Raw genomic sequence first — 24,123 nt, 5'->3', positions numbered from 1 at the left:
CCAGTATTTATGGTGTCAGCTTATTCCAAATGGAGAGAGAGGGAGAGGGAGAGGGAGAGGGAGAGGGAGAGGGAGAGGGAGAGGAGAGAGAGAGAGAGAGAGAGAGAGAGAGAGAGAGAGAGAGAGAGAGAGAGAGAGAGAGAGAGAAGAGAGAGAGAGAGAGAATATTCCTGGATGATACAATCAGTACAGTGAGATGACAAGGAACATGCATCAATGATCCCCTCATATTCCTTACCCATAGATCAGCAGATAAAACTATGCTTTGATTTCATATTTAGAGACACTTGCATATCTGTTCTTCATTGGGTAGGCTCTCTCCCCTGTATATGTTAGGTATGTTGATGTTTATGGTTGAAACACAAGAAACATAAAATTCATTTTCATGAACTTGTTTTTGGCACATGATTCAGAGTTGTGCACTTAACTGCTTTGGGTAATTTTGTCATTTAGTTCAAAAGAGTTTCAAGCTCACTAGGGAGATACATTACACCTTTTACATATTGCTATATCTTCTTTGAGCACCCTAGCACAGATTATGCACATACCCAGTGTCCAATAAATACAGGGCAGGAAAAGACAAGAGAAAAGAATAAAAGAGGAGAGAAGAGGAGAAGAGTAGAGAGAAAAAAGGTATACAGAAAGAAGAGGAGAGAAGAAAATAAAAGAGTGGAGATGTAGAAACAAAGGAATAAGAAAAGAAAGGAAAGGCAAAAATATAGAGAAAAAGAGAAATGAAAGAAGGAGGGAGGAAGGGAAGGAAGAAAAAAGAAAGGAAGGAAAGAAGGAAACACTGAAGGAAAAGGAGAAGGATGCAACAGAGGAATGAGGGAAAGAAGAAAGGGAGGAAGGAAGGAAGGAAGGAAGGAAGGACTGAAAGGACAAAATGTCAGACCATCATGTTTGTGAATAATATCTGTGGATAGTATGCCATTACACTGTAATGACCTTGCTCAGTTATCTGGAACACTGATATGAAAAGGTTTATTACCATGATTCAGACACTACTTTTATCTTAGATGGCAAATTGTCATTCAAAATCATTTCACTCCTAATTACAACAATCAAAATAAAAATAATGGAATTTTGCTTTAAACTAATAGCAGTCTAAAAATCAACAATAAAACTCTAGAGACCATTTTTGCTCAAAAATGTATTAACGGCAAAGAAAAAAAGTCCTTTTCAATGGCTTTGCCAAAACCTGGAGGAATATCCAATTTGCTTCATATTGTTCCAAGTTCATAAAACAATTATCCCTGTTACTTTCTTTATTTTGCTTGATAATGCTCGTAGGAAGTGTTGACTTTTTATAGACGAAACAAATTGAAACCAGACACACTTGGTATATCCTATGGGGTTCCTCTTCTATTAGACAAATCACCACAGAAAATAGCTAAGAAGTTAGTCTACTATAGAACTCTGTCTTTCCAGAGGCCATAAAGCAAAAATTAGGCTGCTTTTCTCTCCCACTGCTGAGGAGCTCAGCCCAGGTCTTTGAAAGTTTAAGGGAAATCTCAGAAGACCTTTTTATGTCAAACACTTCAAATTGGGCTTGATTCTCCCCTCATTCGTCAATATTCTTTCCCTGCTTAGTTGTAAATGGTCTTTAATTTCTAGAACTAAAAAAACTAAAATCTAACGACATGGAACATGGGCTTAAATTTTTGCATCAATAATAAACATTGTACAAAGTGGGGTTTATTTATGTTTGTGCTTGCGGTCTTCACAGATCGGAAATCAATTAAAGCCTTGTGGTATGATTGCCACAAAATCTCAGAGTGGAAAGAGACATCTAGGCCAAGTCCTACCTGACCTTTCAGAACATTCCTGAAGCAAACAGGTATCCAAATTTCTGTTATCCAGTCAGAAAGTGTTTCCTTGCATCAAGCCAAAATCTGCCTCCAACTTTCATCCAATGAAACTAGTTCTTCCCTTCTCTGGAGCCAAACAGAGCATGGATTCCCTTTTCAACATGGCAGCCTTTCAAATATTTACATGCACCTATCATCTTTTCTGCTCCTAGATCTTATATCTACAGGCAGTATTCCACTTCATTCAACAGAACTTCTTATATCGCATGGTCTCCATCCAACCACATGGCCCCCCCGCCCCGATGGATGCTCTCATATGGCAACACAGTGAAGTGATGGATATAGAAAGATTGATAGGTAGATAGATGATAGACAAATGACTGAAGCATTTATTAGTCACTCACTATGTTACAGGCATAGTTCTACTATTAGCAATTGTTACTGGGGCAATGTACAAAATCAGTAGTCTTTCTGCCAGAAAAAAAGTTCATATGCTTTCCTCAATACCCTATTAAAATAAGCAGTCCAGACAGACCTCCTGTCTTTGCAAATCAGCAGGGGCCTTGACTTTAACGATTCTGAAGAGATTCAAATTTCTTCATGACAGAAACCAAGTAAAAGCAAAACTAGTGAAAGTATCTCCTAGACTAAGGTTAAACTCCATGCATCACATATTTCAGTGGTACCTTTCACAATGTGAAAACTTTTAAAATGCCAATGAGAACATCTATTTTTTGTATCTGTTTTGGTAGGCTCTGTTTACTTCTCTGGGAACGTGTAACTTTTATGAGAGGATCCTAGACTTAGGGCTCAAAGGGACGTTAAAGGGTATCTACTGTGACCCTTACATTTTATAGGTAAGGAAACTGAAAACCCCAGAGTTTAAGAGACTTGTCCAAAGCCACAAAAGGAGTAAGCAACAGACTGGGGAGTGAAACCCAGATCCTCTGACTCCAGACCCCAGAACTACATTCATTATGACATTCTTCTGCTATGCCAAGACAGGTAGTCATTCCACTTTCCCTGACAATGCATTCCATCTTCTGGGAAGTAGAGGTCAGTCTTAGACAGTTTTGCTACTCTGAAATTATCAAGAAGAATCACAGAGTAGCATTTCCCATTATACAAGAGGAGGAAAGTGTGTAAAAACATTACAGTGAGCACTTGTTAATCACTCAGTCTTTATAGATATAAAATGTTTAGACCAGAGCTTTTTCTTGGAGGCCAGTGTGGTAACTGGGGCCTTTTTCCATCTCTTATCTAGACTACTGCCACAATCTTCTAGTTTGGTCTCAGTTTTCCCCATTCTCCCCTCTCCAAATATACTTTTCCAACTGCCAGAAACTATCTTCCCAAACCACAGTCATGTCATTCCTCAGCTCAAGAAGCTTCTTTTGCCTCCTAGTTCTTCTAGGATAAAACATAAATTCCATAGCTCAGTATTAAAAGCCTTTCACAATCTAGGTCAAACCCATCATTTCAGGTTAAATGCATATTTATTCCGATCAGGCATTCTTCATTTCAACCAAACGAGTCCATTTGCCATTACTTGAACTCAGCCTGACATCTCTTACCTCCTTGCTTTACAGGCTTCCAGGTCCTCCTCATAGTTGCCTTTTCAAATCCCTAGCTTCCACCAAGGCTCAGTTCATGCACCTTCTCTTTCCTCATTACTTTCATTGCTAATACTCTCTCTTCCTAGCTCTATTTATGATGTATGTAATTATCTGCTTACAGGTATGCCTTGAAGATAGAAGTTCTTTTTCATTTTGTCTTTTGATCTCTAGAGTCTGCTACATGGTAGACACTTAATAAATGCTTGTGAGATTGGACTAAGTTGACAAAAAATACTTTGTGAACATTTTTTTCAAATTGGAAATACAGGGACATTTTATTTTTTCAAAGGATGTATGCCATAAACCTCAAGAGTTGACAATGAATTTTGCAATGAAGCAAAGGTGGTAGGATTGACATTTTGAAAATTACGACATTTCTTTCAGGGAAAAGATCAGTTCTGAAGGAAGCCATTGATAGACCACATGTTTTAGTGTAAGTAATTCAGGTTAAAACAAGGCAATCAATTCTTGTAATAGTAATATTTCTTACCTCACTTCTGTCTTAATGGCCTCAGTTATGAGAAATATCACTTTTCCTGAACATTGAGGAAATAATATACAACTGAAATACTCTACAAGTTTGAGCATATTAGAAGAAAATAACTGTATCAAGATACTCCTTATCAAACAGAGGCTGATTTCCTTAAAAAGCTAAGACTCCCATATAATTTAAACAACATTCCAACAATGAAAAATCATTTCCTCAAAATGAAGATATTTGGTAAATACATAAAAGCCATGGATCAATTCCATGCTTTACATGTCACTCTTCCTTTATATGTCTAGTTTGCCAAGGCAAGTGACATGATATTATATATAATTCCCTGCTTTGGAATATCACCAATATTAAAAAGTCTTTGTCTTAATAGTGAGAAAAGATATTTGCAGAGACGTGATCTCTTCCCTACCCCTCATTGGCTGAATGTTATCACCCTAATGTGATTCTAATCAGATTTAGAAATATATCTGTACACATCTATATCTCTACATCTACATTCAACATCTCTTCATATCTCATTCCACACTCTTCAAATTCTAGTTCAAGAGAAAATTAGAATTGATGCTAGCAATAAATGCACACAACCGTCTTATAGCTCATAAATGAACTCTTGATGGTGGAGGAACTGAGAGTCACCATGAGAATGAAGAATAATTTTAGGAGGGAGATGGTATAAGAAGAGATAATGAAAGGAAGTTTTGACCAAATAAAGGAAATTATGTCCATAGGATGTGTATTTTAATATTTGTGTTGGGTATATGATGTACTGACATATAATAAAACAGATTTACAAATATGCTGTCAAATGTCTTTTTAAATAATGCTTATCACCTTTTGCTGATTTATGATTTGAGTAATTATATATATAATGGTATATAATGATTTGTTTTGGAGAATCTTGTCAAGTGCTTCATGGAATTTCTCTAATTTACTATCTTATGCCATAGATAGTGGTCCAAAAACTACAATTACCTTCATGGTAGTCATTTTGCTCAAGTTCAATCATTAGCAATGCAATGCAAAGTCAACCAGTGACAACTATTTATTAAGATCCTACTATATGCCAGATGCTGTGCTAAGAATTGGAGATACATAGAGATTGAATTAAACAATCCCTACTTGCAAGGCGTTTGCATTGTAATGGGTGTGTGTATATGTGTGTGTATGTGTGTGTGAAGACAATCAGTGCATATAAATTGCATGTGCACAAATATATACATTTATGTGTTGCAAATTTAATATATACACAAACCTACAAAGGAATTAAATATGAGGTAGTAGGAGAGGAAAAGTACTAGAAGTTTGGGGGAATGAGAAAAGACTTCATGCAGAAGATGGCACTTGAGTTTCATCTTAAAGGATGAGAGGGATTCTCTAAGGTGACACAAGAGCAGCTACATTCCAGGAATGGGGGTTGGCCAGACCAATTAAGTTATGTTTCAGTTGGATTTGAATTCAGATGTATCCAATATTACCAGTTCATTTTCTCTTTCTCCCAAAGGAGCAACTGCTACTAAGAAAGCTTTGTCATGGTAGTATTTCTCCATGGTTGTTTTTCAGTTGTGCCAGCTGTATCTGACCCTTCCAGATCCCATCTGGGGTTTTCTTGGCAGAGACACTGAAATGATGTGTCACTTATTTTTCAGCTCATTATATAGATGAAGAAACTGAGGCAAACAGGGTTAAGCGACTTGCCCAGCTAGGAAGTGTCTGAGGCTAGACTTGAATTCAGGAAGATGAGTTTGATTTCAGTCCTGACAGTTTATTCACTGTGCTGCATAGTTGTACCAAAGACGAATTAAATTTAGAAAAACAACACTCTTCCAGAGCTATAAATATACCAATTTATGTCATTTATTACTTAAAGAAAAAGACATGAATATGTGTATATGATTTAATTTAAATTCATTAAAGTTGTTAAGAAAACAACTCAAGATATTTCTATTGCTGATGACAAGTCATTACCATCATCATATATACCTAAGCATAGATGGAAGAAACTAATGTGGATGTAAACCACGATGGATGAAAAAGGGGTTAAAACTGCATATCCATGTATGATTCACTGCAATATTAATCAGACAATTCACCATGCACTTATTAAGCACTTTCTGTGATTAAGGCATTGTGTGAGACCCTACCAGAGGTGGGGAATTTAAGACCTCAAGGCCACATGTGGCCCTCTAGGTCCTCAAGTGTGGCCCTTTAACTGAATCCAAACTTCATGGAACAAATCCTCTTAAGAAAAGAATTTGTTCTGTAAAACTTGGATTCAGTCAAAAGGCTGTACCCAAGGACCTAGACGATCACATGCAGCCTTGAGGCTGCAGACTCTCCACCCCTGTGCCTAGACATTCAGAAATAAATGAAATAGTTCTTACTGTTAAGGGGCTTGCATCTCACTAGAGAGATATACGTTGTACATGAAATAAATTAGAAGTATATATAAAATAATGTAGCTTGTAAGTCACTTTTTCCTTTTGGGAGAGGCAGGAAGTGAATGGAAAAACAAAGTATGTAATTCCCAGATGTTAGGCATTCTCTTCTAGGTGTGATGCGGGAAACTGACCCCAATATTCTTGATTATCAAAAGATGCTCACTGTATGGTGACTAGAAGTCTAAATGCAGTCAATACTCTACAAACTGGTTCAATATATCATCTTACTCAAAGATTCTTTCATGATATGCACATACAAGACTCATTGCCTAAAATTATCTTGTGCATTGTGTGTGAAGAAAACACCACTGTCATAGACAAAAATGCTCTTTCTACTAGAAAGTTACTCCAAAGATGACTTAAAATAACAGGAATTATGTTGTTGATTTTTGTTTCTCTGAGGGTGGAAGTGTCATGGAAATAACTTGACAATAAAACATCCTAAACTATGAAAAATGCATTTCTCTTACCATTTTATATTCTTTCCAACCTCTTTGAAAATCCAGACTCCCGTCTTCACGATGTTGTATTACTGTCCAGCCTCCTCCCGTAAGTTCCATGTTGCAAAATACCTACAAAAAACAATGGAGAATAATGGAACACTAGCATTGTATTGGTATCCACAGAAAGAAACATGAAATAGAAATTTTTTAGTAGCGAAAGTCATCTAAGTTCAGTCTCAAAAATAAAGATCACATGGTTGAAATACCATATTTGCTACTTACATGCTGTGTTACCCTTGGCAACTCATCAGATTTCTTTGGGCCTCAGTATTCTAATTTATAACATGATAAGATAATCTCAGGACTTTTCTTTCTTTTTTTTTCAGCTCTAAGTTATGGAATTTTATGATAAATGATTGATTTGGCTTTCTTATGGGACTAAACTAGATCTGATCAACTCCACAGAACATTTAACATCAAGACTGATCTAAATAATGCTAAATTAACTGAATAAAAAGTAGCAGGCTTGACAGTCTTAAATAAACCTGCATATGAGACATAAGAAAAAATGAACATATGATCATTGCATTTTAGAGATGGAAGGATCCTCAATGCCTTAATTCAACTCTTCAGTTTTGCAGGTGAAGAAACCGAGGCCTAGAGATATTACGCAACTTGCCCAAGGTCACATAGTAAGTATCAGAAGAGGATTAGAGCTCAAGTCTTCAGATTACAATTTTATTATTATTTATAGTATACCACTCTACTTATCTAGATCTATAATTTGCATGTATTCCTGTCTATATGTATAAATATATATGCATATATATACAAAATATATGTGTATATGTGTAGATATATTGCACACACATACATGATATACAAAAAGAATAAAAAGCTCTTCTTCTATTATTGTTTTGAAATCATATACTAGTATAAGTCAAATATAATAGTTGTTCTGATCCATTAAACACCATTATAAACCAAATTTGGCATATTAAGTGACTTTTATTCCCCAACAAAGGAGGGAGGAATATGACCTGTTATGGTCTTTTTGACAGGGTCACACTTCCTTCCTATGTGGAAAAGCTATTCTAACCTTCCACACACTTGTGTGTGCTTCAATTGTTGTAAAGGTCACAGCATTTATTCATAAGTTGATGTATTTCCCCCCAGAGTCCTAGAGAGAAGGAAAACATATGTAGCACATAATGGTCTTTGGAGAGCAATCTCTGTTTTCAGAGCAGTGTGCAGAGTAGTAGCCACTTGATAATTCAAGACCATCTATGGGGATGAGAATTCCCTTGCATTGCTGAACCAGCAAATTACTGGAACATTTCTGTGGCTGGCTAAAGGTGTGGGTGTGAAGCAATAGCAGTAGTTTGTGTGGACACACAGCATGCAAAGTTTCAATTCAGAGAAAAACCTCAAACTGTCCCCTAAGGCAACGAGTAGGGACCAAAAGAGGGGCAGGGCTCTCAAGCAGTAGTCACAATCCTCATCCAAAACACAGGGTTGCCAATGTATTTACTGTGAAAGGGACTCTTCCCCATAAAATTCCCCATAGAATTTTAGAGCTGGAAGGGACTTTGGATATCATTGAGTTGGACCCTTTTATTCTACAGGTAAAGGAATTTTATTTTTTAAGTACAGCAAAAGGCAATTAAGTGACACATTGGATGGAGCCCTGCGCTTGGTATCAGGAAGACTCATCTTCATGAGTTCAAATCCAGCACTGGAGAAGTCACTAACCCCTGTTGGCCTCAGTTTTCTCATCTGTAAGATGATATGGAGAAGGAAATGCAAATCACTCCAGTATCTTTGCCAAGAAATCTCCAAATGGGGTCATGAAGAGTCTTTTGTGATTAAAACAGCTAAACAAGCAATGACAGAAAAGAGAGTCAGGAAGAGCTGTGTTCAGATCTCACCTCTGTTATTTACGGACTGGCTGTGTAAGCCCAGACTAGTCCCTTCCTATTCTGTGCTTCAGGTTCCTCATTGGTAAAATGAAGAAATGACATTGGGTGGCTTCTAAGGTCCCTTTCAGCTCTAAATTCAAGATCTTATCAGGGTCAGAAAGGTGCCTTGACTTGTCTAGTATCACAGGGCAAAGAAACGGCAAAATGGGTTAGAACCTTCCTTCCCTCCACCCTTCTCTGTCTTCCTTTCTTAGGACCACTCTATTTTATGTAACTTATGTTTTAGGAAAATTGGAATATTTTGCTATTCCGTGATCATAATAACCTACACTGTGTCTGTCCCATGCGCAAATTACTGTTGTGAATATGCAGTCACTTGGCCTTACAGATCACAGACCAGGATTGATGACAAACATCTTAGTTTCACTGAGTATTTCAAGTTTCATATCAAGAACTTCTTCAAAAAATACAGAGGAACAAATGAGGTTCTCTGGTTTTGTGCTTAACGTTTGAAATAACAGAAAACTCAAGGATAGCTTCCTATTTCAAAAAGATGTGATTTTTTCTAAAAATAAATATGGAGGCAGAGGTGGAATTGGTTACTGCCAATGCATCTGTCTTTCCAATTCAGTTCCTTGTTGGATTAATGTACATTATTGTCCACATTACTGTTGGAATAATGCACACTATTGCTCAACTGATGCACTTTATGTGAGAGCAAAAGCTAGCCCCGTTTAGCCATTACTGCCCTATAACTTTATGTCATAAGCAAATTATACTAGTTTGCCTCAAACAAGCATTGAACTTGCCTACTTTAGCATTCTTGTTCACACCATTGCCTCAGTTGTGAATGCTTCCCTTTGAATAGACCCTGCCGATCTAAATTCTTCTCATCCCTCACATTCCTTCTCACTTGCTGCTTCTACAATGAAATGTTCATTGACCACTGTGATTAGGAATTTTCTGTTTCTTCCCTGAACTCTTATAACCACTTGTTTATATGACTCATATGCTATTTATTTCATATTTGCTTCTAGTTCTTGGTACATAGTAAACACTCAATAAACGATTTTCATTCATTCATTCACTCTACTGTTACTACATCATTCATGTCTTAGTTATTCTCATTTCATTGTAAGTTCCTTGGGGGTAGTAACCATCTCTTATTTCTGTATTCCATACAATGCTTTGCACATAGAAGGTACTTAACAAATGTTTTTGAATAAATAAAAAGGAATCAATAATGTACACGTGCAATTTCAGTGACTAAAACTTTGCTTCATTGGGATAGAATTATTAGCTTCTATCTATAGTTTATTGTATATATCATATTTTCTTGACATTCTTTTTTGCTTAAGAATTTTAAGCTACTTAACTTATTAAAATAAATGCCTCTTTATAAACTTTAAATATAAAAATACTATACTATACTATAAAAAAATCTTGAAGGTTAATGTCTTCTCCCACGAATCTAGATGATTTAATCACAAAAATGAAGAAACAAATACATAACAAAGCCTAGAAGATAGTAAAGATGGTAATATGTTAAATGAAATGCTAATGTGTGTCTAGGCTTTGTTGCTTTTTACAAAGTGTAAAGGACGATAAAATTATGGGGCAATTGAGCTGAAGATTGGCTCCAAATGATCTTTCAAAATCTAATCTTGATACCTCTGAAGACAGTCTGGCCTGCCTGAAGCTGAATCGAGAAATCTGACCTCTGAAAGCAGAGAAGAGAGCTGAGGATGTAAGAGAGAAGTCGCCCTGGCAATCTAGAGTAGAACAGCTAATAAAAATAGCCCTAGGGAACAAAACTGAGCCATTTGTGCAGTAGAAATGCTACCCAAGGGGAGCAACTTGTAGTTATCACAAAAAGAAGAAAGGATGCTAGGGCTCTACAGTATCAGTATGGAACTAGAAACATAAGCTGTTCTGGCCATATGTTTCCCTAGGTATGTTTCGCACTACCTGTGTTCTCAGATTGCACCGACTCTTCCCACCAATTTTGTGCCATCTCAGGAACAGCTTTTGCTTTGAGATAATTGTCTACTAGACAGCTATTAAAAGTAAGTGCATTTGTAGGTGAATGATGAGCTCTAGTTTTAGGAAGCACCACAGGGCATACTTTGAACCCTGATAGGTAGCAGTAGCCTTTTTGGAGAACCAGTCACAAAGTTCAAGTACAAGTATGACTACCAGGATGTTACAATAAATACTATTGTTTAGGACATGAAAAACGTATGTATGTGAATCTGGAATGAGACAACTTTCCAGGAGTATCCCTGTGATATGTTTAGCTTATGTATTCTTAAAATCACAATGTGATTGACCTACTTGACAAACATTTATTTTATATTATGCATTTTTGTTATTTATTGAGCATTAGTTTTGTGCATGTCACAAAAAAGTGGTACAGAAAGTAAAGGAAAAGGATTTAGTAGACAACATCAATATAGGCTGGCAAGGCTGTTAAAATTTTATGGGAACAGTGGCATTTGGGCTGAACCTTTAATCAGTGGAATCTCAGAGTCTGAAGGAAGCTTAGAAGACATCTAATCCAAACCATACCTTACGAAGAACCTCTCCTATAATAACTCTTATAAGTAGTTATCTAACCTTCATATGAAGACTTCCACTAAGTATGAATCCAATCCACCTGAAACAGGCCATCCCACTTGTGGGCAACTCTAATCATTTAGGAAATTCTTCCACATATTCAGCTGAAGCCTGAGTCTTCATAGCATCTCTTCTTTGGTTCTAGTTCTTTTCTTTGAGGTGAAACAGAATAAATCTAATCTATAAGTGCTCTGCAAACCTCTGACAACTGCTTTCTTAAACTCTACCACAGGTATATCCTAGAGTATTTCCCTCTTCCCCAGGCTACATAGTCCTTGTTATTTCAATGTCTCTTCCTAGCATGGGCCTGGGGTCCTAAACCACCCCAACTCACTTTTTCTCCAGCTCATTTATGCCCTTCCTAAAATGTTGCACCCAGAATTATGCATTATATTCCATATGTGGCCTGAAAATAAAATATAATGGGACTATAAATGTGACTTATCCTGGTCACTATGCCTCTCTTTTATTTTGTATAAGGTCTCAGTAGCTTTTTAGTTGCCATTGTACTGTATTGACTCATAGTGAACTTGCAATTTATCAAAGTCCACAGATTTTGGAGTGGATGGGTAGGATTTGTTTGGTGGAAATGAAGGTGGCACACTAAAAGCAAATGTACATAGGAAAGAATGAGCCATGTTTGGGGGGACCAGTAAGACTAGTCTGTTTAAACAAAGGGCTCATGGAGGGGAGTAGTTTGGGATAATGTGAGAATGATGCCAAGGAGACATCAAATTAAGTGGGCCCTTGAATCTCAGGACAAGGAGTTTGGATTTTATCTTGTAGGCAATTAGGAGTCACATTAAAGTATTGGGCAGATAATAACATGATTAAAACATCATTTTAGGAAGGTTAATCTGGAGGCAGGCTATAAGACAGAAAGGAGGTAGGACAAACTTGGGTCAAGGAGACTGATGAGAAAGTTGTAATAGTCCAAGCAAGAAGTCATGAGAATATAGACATGGGCAGTGGTGGAATAAAAGGAAAAAAATATGAGATTTAAAAGGCAGAAATCAACAGGATTGGGCACTGAGTAGGCAGAGATTGTAAAGATAAGGACTGAGATGGCTTCATGGTGTTAAGCATAAGTAACTAGGAGAATTGAAAAAATAGGAAAATAATCATGATGAAAGAAATAATCAAGTTTCATTTGGACTTGTTGACTTTGAGATGAAAGCAGGACATTCAAATGGAAATGTTCAGTAGAGTGTTAAAGATATACCACTAGGCTAGAGAGCTGTAGGTAAAGTTGAATTCCAGAGCTGGAAGGTCATATCAAAGAGGTCTTAGAGTCTGACATACAGACATTCACATACACAAATACCCACAGAATCCCATACTTTCAAAGTGATGTGCTAGATTTACCTATAAACCTCCAATAGGAAGAAGACAAACTCTCAGTGGAAACAGAAGAAATAGGTAGAAGGAAAACCAGGAGAGTTAGAATCAGGAAAGTCAAAAGAGAGAAAGGTTGATGGCATCAAATGCCATAGAGAGGTTAAGAAGTTATATTCTAGGCAACTATCTCTTAATTGATTCTGGTAGAAATGGTGAGATTGTTGATTTTGTAGAGAACTGTTTCAGAAGTTTAGTCGTAAGAATGCCAGAGGGAAGGTTCAAGTGTCAACCAACTAACATTTATTAAGTGCCTATTATGCATCAGGAACTGTGCTGTTAGGTATGGAAAGGTATATAGGTAGGAATCAAAAGAAATATAAAAATAAAAGAAAATCAACCACTCCACCCCCATTAGTCTATGCTCTGAAGAAGCTCAAAGTCTAATAGGGGATAAAATATGCAAACCACTACATACAAACAAGCTCCATACAGGATAAATTGAGAGTATTTTCAGAGTCAAGACACCAGGATTAGGGAAGATGGGGAAAAGTGTCCTGGAAAACATAAGGAAATTGGAGAGAATACGCAGATCACTTATTTGAGAAGTTTGTGAAAGAGAGAAAAGAAACTGGGGGCAGGGGAGCAGGCAGCAAGGTCTTTCTAGACAGAGGAAACCTGGCTACACTCTTGTGATGTAGCTGATACCTCTTTCCCTCCCACATTTTTTTGTGGGTTGACTTTCTTCCAGCATGAGACTCGATTTTTCCATGCTTTTCCAATCTTCTATCTTGGGGACTTTGTGATTTTGATACACTTTGCCAAACTTCGCTTTATGAATAGTGAGGCAAGGTAGCTGCTTATTTCCTTTCGGAAAGAGTTAACTATCTACAAGTGATATTTGCCTAGACTGGGCGGGGTAAATTGAATTTTGATGTTATTGTTTAATATCTGGTGGCCATGTTTTCTTGGGTTCAAAGCATCAGAGAATCATGGAATTTAAAAGCTGGAAGGGATGTGGAAGATCATTTATTCTGAACCCTGCATTTTGCTGAATGTTCTTTTTTTGTCATTCAGAAATAGAAGAGCAAAGCTTCTTTTGGCAGTTTTTGTAGCAGCTTGTAAAATGTAAAAAACAAAAACTCTGAGGAGTTTCAGTTTAGGTTAAAGGGATCCTTAGGATTATAGGATTATAGGCCTGGAAGAAAACCTAGTCCAACTGCATTTTACAGATTTTATGGTCAATTCTAATTTTAGCTCTAGATGCTAGAAGCTACCAGTTCCAATCCACTTACTTTACAGATGAGGAAATTGAGGCCCAGAGACTGAAGTTGCCCAAGGTCAGAGAGATAATAAATAGCAGAGCTAGGATGAGACCACTGAGCTTCAGAGAGGTTAATCGCTTGTCTAAGGCATCACAACTAGTAAACAGATAAGCTATTGTTTTCACTGTATCACAATTAACGCATTTTGTTGATATACTTCCGCCGAATGCAATTCTCTCTCTCTCTCTCTCTCTCTCTCTCTCTCTCTCTCTCTCTCTCTCTCTCTCTCTCTCTCTCTCTCTCTCTCTCTCTGAATTGGATGATCCTGAGGGAGTGAACTCATTCCTCCCCACTCCGTACAGTTTCCAGTCTCAAGGTTTCTTCTCCCTCCTACCCAAGAGCTCGAGTGCATCACTATAAGGGATGAGTTCAGTCAAGAAGCAAGTGCTAACTATCTGCCAGGCACTATGTTAAGTGCCAGAGATATAAAGAAAGGCAGAAACATACTTACATTCTAATGGATCATGGAATAACTTGGAGGGGAAAAGTCAAGAGAAATACGAATACTGCTGAAGTTTGAACCACAGCTAGTCTTCAGAGCTCTTCCATCTTTCAATAAACAAAGTTGAGGACATTGGCAAATATTTCCTGGGATGCACAAAAGCCCATTTTTGTTGTTGATAGATTTTTAAGTTAATTTAAGTGATATGTATACTCTATATACAGTTTTAATTTAAGATGTTCTGCTTTCCAGCTTCAAGTCTATCACCATAAACCCCTGACTATAAATTCTAAATCTATACAACATATCATTCATTCCTATAAATGCTTTAGAAAATTTTAGAAATTAGTTTGAGTGTCCAGTCTGTGGAGTTCTCAGAAGCTCATCTCCAGATTTTTTGAAAGATCAGTTCTGTTCCTAACTGTTACTTACTTGTTTAATTTTAGCAGATTCTATCTGTCTCTCTGTTACTCTCTTTATCTGTGTCTCTGTCTTTGTCCCTATGCCTGTCTATCTGTCACTGTAAAATGAAGAATCTAACATCAGATGGCTTTAAAGGTCCCACACAGCTCTAGCATTTCTGTGATTCTAACAATATCTCTCTAGAAAAAGGTCCAGGTGATGGTGATGGGCTAAGATATTTAGTTTCTAAAATAATCCTTGTCTTAGAGTTTAGGTGAGGATTTTATAATGGTTTTCTCCATCTTTTCTGTTTAAACTAGGAGGAAGAAAGAAGCCTCAAAACATGAGACTGAGAGCAAGACCTAGCAAATAAGAAATTTCCTCTGGACCTTACTGGGATTCTCCAAAGGCCATTCCAGACAAAGGTATTAGCTAAGATCTTAGAGTAATCACTTCCTTACAAATTTAATATCTAGAGGGGATAGGCAGAATTAGCACTTGTAAGTAGATTTGCAATAAGGTCAGAAGTATAGACCTTTCCAAGCCTCTAAGAGTCAACATAGCTTGAGGGCATTCACTGCCAAAGCTGCTGCAGGAGTTGCTTGAAACCCTGAACAATTTTGTAGTAAGTACAGTCTCAGGGATTTCTGATTCTGAAGGAAAGGAGACAGGATCAGATTTTAACAAGGCTAGTGGAACAGCAGCAGCCTAGCAGGAAAGGAAAGGAGGAAAGGGAAAGGAGGAGAAGAGAATGGAAGGGAAGGAGGAAGGGAAGGGAAGGGAAGGGAAGGGAAGGGAAGGGAAGGGAAGGGAAGGGAAGGGAAGGGAAGGGAAGGGAAGGGAAGGGAAGGGAAGGGAAGGGAAGGGAAGGGAAGGCAGCAGTTTGGTAAAAGAAACATTCAGGGAGGAGACTTTGATTTGGGCTGTGGTTTTAGGTTTGCTTGGTTATGATATTGCATTAAATCTGTATCTTATGTACAATATCTTTTTCTATACAGCATATTTATTATTATTTATGCAGGTATTTTAAAAGGTATTTATTGACAGTTCAGTCTCATGAAAAAAGTTCTGGATTTGGAACTAAAGAGTATGGCTTCAAAAACCCATCTATTACTTAGTAATGATGACAGTTTTAAGAATTCAGACAATTTCATAGACACACAAACACACACACATATATACATATATACACATAGATATATACATATACACACATATGCATATATCTATGTGTGTGTGCATGTATGAACAGTTTGACTTTAATGATTACCTTCTACTTAGACTTTAATGTTTTCCTTATATTTGTCTGGATCTTTTTTTTTTTTTTTTATCAAATATTCCATTGAGTTCTGTTCTTTTGGTTATGAATACCTGAAAGTCTTTCAGTTTGTCAAATATCCTTTTTTCCCATTCAGGATTATACTCAACTTTACTGAGTAAATTATTCTTGGATGCAACTGCAACTCTTTCGCTCTTGGAAATAAAATACAATCTTTTAGAGTAGAAGTTGCTGGGTCTTGTGAAATCCTGATTTTATTTCCACAAGATTAATTTTCTTTTTGTTACTTGCAGCATTTTCTCCTTAACCTGGAAGTTTTGAAGCCTGGATATCGACATTCCTGTAAGTTTTTCTCCTGGGATCTCTTTCAGGGGGTGAATGGCAGTTTGTTTTTTTTGTTTTTTTCTATTTCTACTTTACCATCTTGTTCTAGAACTTCAGAATAATTTTCCTTAATGATTTCTTATAATACTGTATCTATTATTTTCTATCTGTGTGACCTTGGACAGATCATGTAATTTATCAAGCCTTTCTCTGGCCTGCAAATTTAGGGATTTAGAGTGTTAGACAGAATGACCCTTAAAATCCTTTCTAGCATTTAAAAAAATGACCATGTAGTCTCTTTACAATTAGAGTCTTCGGAAAGACTTGAATCATAGATCTTAGCTACTTAAGGAAACAATAAACTATCTTTAAAAGTATAAGAAAAGCACTTTGGTTAAGAAATATTGAAAATCAAATCAACAAATAAACGCTAATTGTCTACTGTGTGCTAGGCACTGTACTTAGTGTGGTAAAGTGGAACAAGTTCTGGTTTTGGAGTTGGAGAACTTGAGTTTAAACCCTGGCTATCTGATTTTTCTCCCTATGTAACTTTACTAAACCTCTCAGTCTTGATTTTACCATTTATAAATTGAAAGAATTGGACTAGATGGTCACTCCAGCTCTCAAGTTATAATTGTACTATTTTTGCCTGTTTCTGGGAGATTTCACGTGTTGTGACTAGTTTTATGATGACTTCTAGAATTTAGATTGGAATGCTAGTCACATGGAATTTTAGGTCTCCCAATTTTCTTTACTAAAAAAAAAATACATTTAACTGTAGCAAAGTCACATTGCTGTTTCTAGTAAGAAAAGAAAGCAAATGAATCTTTGGTTAACTGATGAGGAAAAGTTCAGGGGGAAAATGGTGGGTTTTGCTGGCAGGAGGATTTGAGACATGAAAAACTTCAAAGGCTCATTTGCCAGCATTGTGTGGTCTGCACTCTCTGGCACGATCCCTACTGGTGGTTGGGGAACCTGTTACATTAGGTATGCTGTGAGTTTATTGAAACTCTGACTTCGACTTAACTCTATCCAGGAAAAGATTGAACTGGCTCATATCCCAGGCAGGGTCAAAGCTTTCAACCATTAAACACCTTTTAACATAACATGGGGGTTGAAATTCAAACAATAAAAATGAAATTTGATTCACTTAATTTTCATGCTTTTCTGCTTTTCTGTAGGAGATGGAATAATGATGCTTAGGGATGCTAATTGTTTTTCCATAGCTTCAGAAGAAAAGATTTAACATATCAGTTATATCCCTCTTCCAAGAATTAGAAGAATTATTAGTTCTAAAATATTTTTAAATAAGAAGAAGTAGAGTTTGGGGGACATTTTGACATTTTACAGATGAAAATATGTTGGCTACAAGACAATTTATGAAATGAAGGAAAATTCATGCTTCCTGTAATAACGCTTAGAAAAGAACCTACTGCATACAATAGCCACAAGTTAATAATTTAAATGTGAAAAGACTCTAAATGCTCAATATGTTCTTATTTCAATTGTTTGAAATGTGAAATGGGTCCAGAAAATTGTCATTCTTCTCCTCATCAGTATTACAGAACAATGCTTTTCTCTTCAATTTTAATTTCAATATTTTGAGCTTTATACATATTTCTCAGTGATTAAAGCAATGCAAATAAAAACAATATTAAACTAATTTTTGTTATTCTTGCAATTTCTGTTTGGCCTACAACATTTATTCATTTTTGGCTGATCTTGCCGGCTCTCCACCTAGATTTTCATACATGGCACCAATTTACCAAGACCAATTATTAGGTCAATCTGACTGAAACAGATTTAGGTTATCAGATTGAGGTTAAGATAGAAGGTTGGACTTCATGTAAGCATGGCATGCATTACTGATTACTACATGAAATCTTGCAAATATTCTTTATCCTATATGCTATTTATAATGGACACAGATTTTTTTACCCCAAAGTCAGAATACGAAATAATTTCTTAGTGTTGTAATATTCTAGATTTTTATCCATATCAGCTACCGATCCCAGATTTTCCAAATCCCTAGACAACAGAGGCATGAATAAGAGCATTTTTGGGGACCTTCAATTAACACTACTGCCAAGTAAATGAATGAAAAGATAAATGAATATAAGTAGAATTTGGGAAGCTTCACACACCTTTCTAATACCATGATTCATAATGACTTTTTAAAACTGACTGACTTTAAACAGTCTTCAAATTAAGGAAAAATATATTATTATAAATACTTAAGACCATAGATGCAGAACTGGAAGATGCTTTAGGTATCATGTTGTCTAATTCCCTCAATTTATCAATAACTCAGGGCAGCTGAGGTAGAGTGACTTGCCTAAAGTCATATACATAATAAGTAACTAATAGAGTTATTATTTGAATCCAGATACCCAACTTCAAACTCACTTTACTTTTAACCATACTGCATTGTCTCCCTTCAGAAAATCCATATTTACCAAGGGGGAAATGTTTTTAAAAGGATGATTATATGAGACCAGAAAAGGCACTCAATGTCTCAAGTGTTCCATCTTTCCTACTATAGCTCCCTTTCTGTTATGCGCCTTAGCCATTATTCAGAAAAATCAATGTTTTATCAAGGTCTTCCCTCTGCTTCCTGGCAGTAATAAGAATAGCTTATCTTCTGGTAACTTTGTGACTTCATTAGGATGATCTTCCTACATGCCATGATTGTGGCTAACCCCTTACCAGATTTTGTAATGAACATGCCACTGTGATAAACTGAGTAAATGTTACACCCTGGGAGGTAGTCTGATGTGATCATACCTAGGGGAGATAGTGAAAAACACAATGGATCAGGTGGATAAAAAGAAATTGAAATTCCAGTTCATATCTGCTGTTAACTGGTTGTTTACTTCTAGTTGGGCGAGTTGTCTCAACTTTCCCATTGGCAAAAGACGAAGCTTATATGACATACTATCTAAATGGGAGGGGCATCGTGACATAGATCCACCTCCCTCCAGTGGCTATTGAGCTACCCTCAAACAATATATTTTTATTAATTTTTTGTGTACATACACATCTCACCAAATAGAATATAACTCCCTGAGGGTAGGGACAATTTCCGTTTTGTGTGTTTGTATCTCCAGTCTGTCACATAGTAGGAATTTAATAAATGCTTGTTGTTGATTAATTGATAGACAATAGAGTGCAGAACTAAAAATGGGAAAGACCTGAATTCTAATCCTACTTCTAAGACTGCTCTCTGCCTATGGGCAAGTCATTGAACTTCTCTGTATCTCAATTTTCTCATCTGTGTAATTCCAATAATAGTACATATGCTAGCTATCTTACAAGGTTGTTGATTTTTTTATTTTTGAAATAGGAATCACAATATCTGGAGTACCTGTCTCAAAGGGTCAAATCAGATACAAGAAGTGCTACATAAACATTATTTATTATCATATTATCATCATCTTCATCATCATCATCATCATTATTCCCTTCTGGGTCTAATTTTTATTCTATTTGATTGTATAATAGAGGAGTATCAAAAGGTTCTCCTTCCATATCACCTTCTCTTTCTATTATCCTCCACTGGTCTTGTATCCTTGCTTCAATGATCTGGGACTTCATCAGTATGGATACCTTGACTGGCTCAGATCACATTTTTGTGTATCTTAGTCTTGAGAGTACCTAGGACTTAAAAAAAATAAAACAAAGTATCTTACAGAAACTAAACTAGAGAAGAATCTCTTTGAATTTAGTTCCTAGATTTGCCACATTGTCAGGGGGCTTGGAGTCTAGGTGTTTTTCAGCTTAGACATGGGGATCATGAATTGCCATAGTTTGCATTCTTCTGGCTTTGCCTTGGTTCAAAGTCACTTCAAAATCCTGATGATACACTAGGCTAAGATTTGGGTGGCCATTGTAATGGCAGAAATTCCCACTCTGTTTCTCTTTTAAATTAAAGAATTGTCTCCTATAAATGAAAATTTTATCTAAAAGATATAAGGCAAAAAGACTTTGTCAGTTATTAATTCCTTATCTTGAATTCATTTCCTAATGCTAGGTCTATTCTGCTAAAAGAAAATATGTCTTAGGGTAGCATCAAAAAAGACCTTGGACTTTTGCTTACTCTGGAAGATATCTGTACTACCAGATTGGAAAAGCTTCGGTTATTGGCAGTGGGATAGACTGTGGACAGGTTCTCTAAGGATCTGCCTAGTTAAGTCCCTAAGCTTCATCATCAGAAAACTGGGTCACCTAGTGATCGTGTTTTGCTTGGGTGTGTGTGTGTGTGTGTGTGTGTGTGTGTGTGTGTGTGTGTGTGTGTGTGTGTGTGTGTGTGTGTGTGTGTGTGTGTGTTTTAATTTCTAGACATTACATCTCATAGAAAGAACTAAGGTTTATGTGGGAGTTGGGGAGATATTGGAAGGTAGAAAGGAGACAATGTGTGCTGGTAAGGAAAGCACTACACTGAAATTAGAGAACCTTTAAAGGACTGAAGCATTGATAGCCCTAGTAAGTGAGCGGGACCCTTGGAAGCAGTGTGATACTAAGGAAGGAGTAAGAGCTCTGGAATAAGAGAATCTGGGTTCAGATCCTGACTCTGCTATTTACCACCTATGTGGTTAATGGGAAAGTCCCTTATAATCTATGGGTCTTGATTTTTCTCTTTGTAATCTGAAAAATGAAAAGACTAGATGTGATGAGCTCCAACATGCAGTTCTAAAACTAGGGTCCTGTAACCTGGGAAACAGGAGAAGTAAATTTAGGTGAGGATAATGAATCTGGATGCGAATGGGAGAACAGGGGTGGCAAGGAGGGACGGCGGTCCTGGAGATACACTGAAAGTGAAGGGCCTGGAGCTGCCAAAAGACAGAGTTGGGGCAAGAAGTATTTGAAGGTAACTGGATAGATAGTACAACTCCCATCACCCCTTCCTTAAAAAAAAAATGTTCAAAAAAGGATGGAACAGTACATAAAACTTTGACCAATTCATGTTTTTTCCCTAAGAACTTTTGTGCTGTAATACTGATTCTATGGCATGATATAGTACGAGGAGGGAGGGAGGGGCATAGTGAGCCAGGACACCTGGGTTCTAATCTTACTTCTATCACCAATTCACTGTGTGACCTTAGGCAAGTCATTTAAAACCTAGATGTCTTTTCTGATCTGTAGAATAAGGAGGTTGGTCTCAGTGATTCCTATAATCCCTTTTTAGCTCTCAGAGGGATTCTCTGATTCCCTGTGAATCCAATTCTCTGACTCAGTTTTAGAAAAATATGCAGAGGAAGCTGTTAGATTATTTAGAAACAAGAATCCCTCTCTTTCCCACCCATCCCACCCCATCCCCCAGGAGCAGTTATTCTGACAAACTGATGCTCCGACTGTAATAGGACATGGTATGGAATGGTGGTAGGGGTTTGAGGGGACATCTGTCCCCCTAGCAATATGGAGGCCCTAACTTCCCCTCTCTCAAACCCTCATGTCACTCTTGTGTGGGCTCTCCATAACCTTGACCAGGAATGTTGGGGCTAGTTCTCTACTCTCTGCCCACCCTAGGAGTGAGCGCAGAGCAAGCAGGAAATACTGAAGCTGCCCAGAGGGAAGGGCTCTTCTTGCCCCTCAGTGACTCAGGAAGGAACACAGGCTCTCTGGGGACAACCCAGCTCACTGATACACTTTCAGCTTAGCGTGTTCACAGATTAATCACAACCTCCCTTCCTCAGTTCAGAGTTCTAGTTCACAACTTGTAAACAAACACCAGCTTTTACCTTTTTGGGCTCTGGCACGTTATTAATATAAATAGTGTAGATTCCACTTTTATTAAACCCAGCTTGATACACATCTGCACAGTCTCTAAATGGTTTGTCCTCCTCTCTTTTTGCACTCTTAAGTAAAACTGCAAAGAAAGAAATATGATATTAACAGGACAATTAGTATCCAAATAAGGAGTTTAGACATAATATTAAAAAAGTCTTACTGTTTTCAATACATCTGACAATCAAAGTCTACTGTGCTTAAAACAATAATAATAATTAATAATAAAAATCACAGCATGATGGGCTAAGGAGCTTTTAAAGCATCTTCCAAAATTAACAAGCTGGCAAAAGGAGGGAAAGGACTTCTCTAAGGCTGAATTGTTTCCTTTGATTTGATTCCCTACAGAAGGTCTATATTATAGCAAGTGACTGATACTCTAACCTAATACGGTGAAATAGAGACTCTTCAAATCCCAGTTCTGTGAGCCTCAGTGAGCTTAATTCCCTGGTTCACTGACCTGCTAAGGCATGATATGAAATTCTACAAACCAATATGCTGCAGCACAGAAAGATTTGTACAGAATAATTGATATGTAAATGGAATAGAGGAAGGCCATTCTGAGTCAGTTGAATCCCATAACTATTTATGTGTCTAGTATGAGGGAAACAGAGTACTGGGTACTGAGAGAAGTTCTGGGGTTGCAAAGACAAAAACAAATAAAAACAGTCCCCTGGAGTCTGTATTGTACTGGAGGGGCACAACTAGTATTCAGATACAGAAATATAAGATACAAACAAATTAAATACTAGGCAACCTGGGCGGGGTAAAGGGTAGGGAATGGGGGTTACTAATGTTTGAGTAAATCAAAAATAGGCTTTTTTCTAGAAGGTTAAACTTCAGTTGATTTTTTGAATGAAAGTAGAGGTCCCCAGTGATGGAGAACTGGGAATGGAGAGCATTATAGCCATGAATAACAATGGACAAAAGCTTGGAGGGGGGAAATGAAACATCATATGCTGGAGATAGCAAATAGGTCTTTTAGCTGGAACACACAGATAGCACAAGAGGGAGTAAAGTGAAAACAGTCTAGAAAGACAGAACAGATTCAGATTGTGAGGGGTTTTAAAAATCAAATAGGAAATTTAACGATGTGATAGACACCTTGAGTGTTGTTATATGCCTGAGAAGCAGCATGGAAGGTAGAAAGAACACTGGACTAAGAAAAATGAATTTGCCTCCAACACTTATTACCTGTAGACTATAGGTCAGTCACTTCTATGCAATTTAGTTTCTTCATTTATAAGATGGAGAATATAAACAGCACCTATATCACAGAGTTGTTATAAGGATCAATTTACAACCCTGAAAACTGTCCTGTAAATGCCAACTATTAGTATTATTAGAGTTGTCCATGACATATTAAAAGAATTAATTTTGGGCAAGATTCACTTTGAAGGTTTTATTTTTTTAAAAAAGGCAAGGACAAGAATTGTGCCAGTTAATCATTCTGGGGCGTGAAGTTTGTACTATGGACTATTTAGGGAAAGAATGCTGAAGAGATAGAATTATCTATTCATATACATATACAAACATACAACACATATACATATATATTCATATACGTATATAACAAAATTCTTTTAAAAATCCTATTTACTTTAATAATTACATGCATATACATATACATATCATAAAGCACTTTGGGGATGAGAATGGGAAAGTGTGTAAACAAAGAAGCAAATTCCAGAAGGTTGGTAATCATTTTTACACTACCTGTCTTTCCACTATCAAATTTTTTCCATAGTTTATCATATAACCTTTCAAAATAATTTACTATGGAAGCAGGTTAAAAAAAAAGTCACTTGAAGTATGAATAAAAGCTCTGAAATTTGAGTTTGAAGATCTGTGTTCAAGTCCTGACACTCACATGTACTGTCCGAGTGACTT

The 24,123-nt window shown here is 36.8% G+C and overlaps 1 protein-coding gene across 2 annotated transcripts in view; it reads right to left on the bottom strand.

Annotated features, from left to right (window-relative positions):
* Nucleotides 1-24,123, bottom strand: part of ANGPT1 (angiopoietin 1) — a 328,297-nt gene that overhangs the window by 64,525 nt on the left and 239,649 nt on the right. For both annotated transcript variants that reach the window (XM_072603282.1, XM_072603283.1), the window contains exons 5-6: nucleotides 22,188-22,315; nucleotides 6,835-6,936 (exon numbers count right to left, since the gene is read on the bottom strand). In XM_072603282.1, coding sequence (XP_072459383.1) covers nucleotides 6,835-6,936; nucleotides 22,188-22,315 — 230 coding nt within the window. The remainder of the gene's footprint in view (nucleotides 1-6,834; nucleotides 6,937-22,187; nucleotides 22,316-24,123) is intronic.

The sequence above is a fragment of the Notamacropus eugenii genome, chromosome 4, assembly GCF_028372415.1.
Source record: "Notamacropus eugenii isolate mMacEug1 chromosome 4, mMacEug1.pri_v2, whole genome shotgun sequence".
Lineage (NCBI taxonomy): Eukaryota > Metazoa > Chordata > Mammalia > Diprotodontia > Macropodidae > Notamacropus > Notamacropus eugenii.
The sequence above is the reverse complement of the archived record's forward strand: the minus strand, read 5'-3'. Positions and strand labels throughout refer to the sequence as shown.